The following is a 4042-nucleotide window of genomic DNA, read 5'->3' on the forward strand; positions in this document are numbered from 1 at the left end:
AGAAGTGACTTTTCATAGCAGGTTAGGAGAGCACTTTTCCTAACCGTAACCTAATTCTCCTAACATGTTAGTTCGTTTCCCTAACCTGCTACGAAAAGTAACTTCTAGTTGTAGCTCTATACCACATAAACTCATGAACACTCCTGGGTCATGATACAGAAAATATTGGCACAATGTAAAGTTCATTTTATCACACTCCTGCCTAACATTATCTCCAAGTATAAGTCTGACTTTTGACATGGACAACACAGAGTATATATAGCTTGCACAGTTATTAAATAAATACATTTTAATTTACTAATATTCCCATTGCTTTCATATACTGTATACAGCCTCTCCCTATGCAAATTTCATCTAGCCCCTCTTCCTTTCTCTATCTCTCCCTCCTCCTTATATAAAAACCTCTCTGTATCTGAGCGTCCTAGTACAACCTTCTGAGTCCTGGAGAGTAGAGAAGAGCAGCTCCCACCAGTTCAGCTTCAACACAAACCATGTACCCTGCATCTCTGTTGCTGCTGCTGGCAGCTGCCTCCTGTGAGTTCCTGACTGTCGTTTGATCAGTATAACCTGTGTTGCTGTGATAGGGATGTGACTCATTGATCAATCTGACCTGTCGTTCCTCTCCCTCAGGTGTCCATGGTCAGATCGTACTCACACAGGCTGAGTCAGTCCAGGGGACTCCTGCAGGATCCCTCAAACTCACATGTGCCTGTAGTGGATTCACTCTAAGCAGCACTAATATGTTTTGGATCCGCCAGGCACCTGGAAAAGGACTTGAATGGATCATTTACTATTATTCTGACAGTGACAAGAGCAATGCCCCTGTAGTACAGGGTCGATTCACTGCATCAAAGGACAGCAGTAATTTCTATCTCCACATGAGCCAGTTGAAGCCAGAGGACTCTGCAGTGTATTACTGTGCTAGAGACTCACTATGGTTAAACTAATGAGAATAGCTGTACAAAAACCATCTGGTAGAGAAAGGAAGGACAGACACACAGACACACAGACACATGTATGGTATGACCAGTAGACCATGACAAGGGGAAACATGAGGAACAATTCTAATGATGTATTAAATAATAACACAATGATACACCTGTTAAATACATGGTGCTAGTGTTGTTGATGCACCAACAGGGGCCCCTCTCTCTCCATATGAATAAAATAAAGACCAGTACTGATGAAGGCCCTTGTTATGGGATTTACGAATAATAACTAAATGAGGTATACGTCACTATAACTGGCAACTATTCTACCCTGTCTTTCTTGTAGTGTTAAATAATGTGTGTTCATTAGGAAGGGGTTATATGGCATGTACCGAGGAAGAAAGGAATGTATGTGGGGTGTTACGGATACAGGTATCCTGTGGGTGTGTGTGTGTATGTATCCTGTGTTCTTTTCTCTCCTTCTCCCCTCACAGGTGAAAATCATCACTCCACAATCAATCATCAATCAGAAGACACACCTCCTCCTGTTTTCTACCCAATCACACTTCCTCTCCCTTGGTTTAAAAACCCTGTCAGTTGTTTGCTCTAGAGCTCAATCTCTCTGTAAATACTATATCTCTGTAGATCGCGCTGTTTCACCCTCTACTACTATGTCTCTCTATCGCTCTTTATGTATTGAGCTCTCTGAGCACCTCCATATCACTGTCATCACCTGTGAGTATTGTATTGGTTATGGTGTTTGTTTATTGGTGGGAAAAGGGGGAACCAAGACAAGTCGCCCATGGGCATACACTACCCACAGGTAAACTTTTAACACTAGTTAGAACTGGGCGGACCACCCACTGTATTTTTGGTTAGTTAGCTGTTGAAATAGGCTAGTCTAGGTTAGGGGTGTTTTAGATGCTTGTTTTTTTCCTTGGGTCCAGCTCAGCCCCTTTTCCTGCTCCCCCCCCCATTAACGTGTTTTCTAATAAACCATGTGTTTGACGGTAATTTAGTTATTTAGTTCTCACTTCACTTTAATTTGCATGAGTTATGTTACGGGTCTCGTTACCATCTCCCCTAGACTGTCGGGCCAAAAGGGATTTATAACATGGGGTAGAAAGAGAACGGAGAGGAGCATTAACCTGTTGGAACCGACCTGGATGTAAATCTTTAGAGGACAGGGAGAGCCCCTCCAGAGCTCTAGTATCTGGGGGAGCCTGGAACTATCAGCTGAGTGGTTATAAACTGTGGTGAGACTCATGAGAAAATCCATATGTAGGTGTGTGTGTGCGTAGGTTAGGATGGTATTAAAGGAATGTATGTGAACTTGAGAGCTCTCGCAAATAAAATCGGGATCTGATCAATTGTGAGCTGGGAATTCTGTTTGTCTGTTTTATTGAAGACCAGAACTTTACAACCTCTGGGTATCAGACAGATAAAGATAAATTCCAGTTATGAACATTGATAACAAATTACTTAACAGTTCTGCGAAATTGTATTACAAAAAAGGAAAGTGGATGTTGATTAATACTTTACAGTTTATCAAAATATTTCATTCATCTCAGATATGAACTAATACTTGAATGTAGTGTTTCAAATCTGCCCCTTTACATTCAAAAAGATAACCGATAGAGGGTCTCTGAGTTCTCAGATGGCAAAGGTTGTGTCCAGTTATAGATACAATACATCACCCCCCCCCCCCGTCCTGTTTCTACTTAACCAGTGTTTGTCTGTCAGTCCTTAGAGGCCCTCTGAGTCCTGGAGAGTAGAGAAGAGCACCTCACGCCATTTCAGCTTCAACACAAACCATGTTCCTGTCACGGTCGTCGTATTAGACGAATGAACACTAACAAAAAAGAATCCTGACGCTATATAACCGAGTAGTATAGACAAGAACCCGCAAAATGGCTACCTAAATATGGTCCCCAATCAGAGACAACGATAAACAGCTGCCTCTGATTGGGAACCAATTCAGGCCACCAAAGAATACAATTACCTAGACTTACAAAAACTCCTAGATATACAAAACCCCCTAGACAATACAAAACCCAACATACCCACCCTCGTCACACCCTGGCCTAACTAAAATAATAAAGAAAACAAAGATAACTATGGTCAGGGTGTGACAGTTCCTTGCATCTACAGTGCCTTGCGAAAGTATTTGGCCCCCTTGAACTTTGTGAACTTTTGCCACATTTCAGGCTTCAAACATAAAGATATAAAACTGTATTTTTTTGTGTAGAATCAACAAGTGGGACACAATCATGAAGTGGAATGACATTTATTGGATATTTCAAACTTTTTTAACAAATCAAACTCAATTGGGCGTGCAAAATTATTCAGCCCCCTTAAGTTAATACTTTGTAGCGCCACCTTTTGCTGCGATTACAGCTGTAAGTCGCTTGGGGTATGTCTCTATCAGTTTTGCACATCGAGAGACTGAAATTTTTTCCCATTCCTCCTTGCAAAACAGCTCGAGCTCAGTGAGGTTGGATGGAGAGCATTTGTGAACAGCAGTTTTCAGTTCTTTCTACAGATTCTCGATTGGATTCAGGTCTGGACTTTGACTTGGCCATTCTATTATTTAACCATTCCATTGTAGATTTTGCTTTGTTTTGGATCATTGTCTTGTTGGAAGACAAATCTCCGTCCCAGTCTCAGGTCTTTTGCAGACTCCATCAGGTTTTCTTCCAGAATGGTCCTGTATTTGGCTCCATCCATCTTCCCATCAATTTTAACCATCTTCCCTGTCCCTGCTGAAGAAAAGCAGGCCCAAACCATGATGCTGCCACCACCATGTTTGACAGTGGGGATGGTGCGTTCAGCTGTGTTGCTTTTACGCCAAACATAACGTTTTGCATTGTTGCCAAAAAGTTCAATTTTGGTTTCATCTGACCAGAGCACCTTCTTCCACATGTTTGGTGTGTCTCCCAGGTGGCTTGTGGCAAAATTTAAACGACACTTTTTTATGGATATCTTTAAGAAATGGCTTTCTTCTTGCCACTATTCCATAAAGGCCAGATTTGTGCAATATACGACTGATTGTTGTCCTATGGACAGAGTCTCCCACCTCAGCTGTAGATCTCTGCAGTTCATCCAGAGTGATC

At 41.9% G+C, this 4042-nt stretch overlaps 1 gene segment (V, D, J or C); it reads left to right on the top strand.

Annotated features, from left to right (window-relative positions):
• Positions 1-418: 418 nt before the first annotated feature.
• On the top strand, positions 419-985 carry LOC110486759. The segment is given in 2 exon segments: positions 419-534; positions 631-985. Coding segments are annotated over 2 exon segments (360 nt in total).
• The last annotated feature ends 3057 nt before the right edge of the window (positions 986-4042 follow it).

The sequence above is a fragment of the Oncorhynchus mykiss genome, chromosome 13 (genome assembly GCF_013265735.2).
Source record: "Oncorhynchus mykiss isolate Arlee chromosome 13, USDA_OmykA_1.1, whole genome shotgun sequence".
Classification (NCBI taxonomy): Eukaryota; Metazoa; Chordata; class Actinopteri; order Salmoniformes; family Salmonidae; genus Oncorhynchus; species Oncorhynchus mykiss.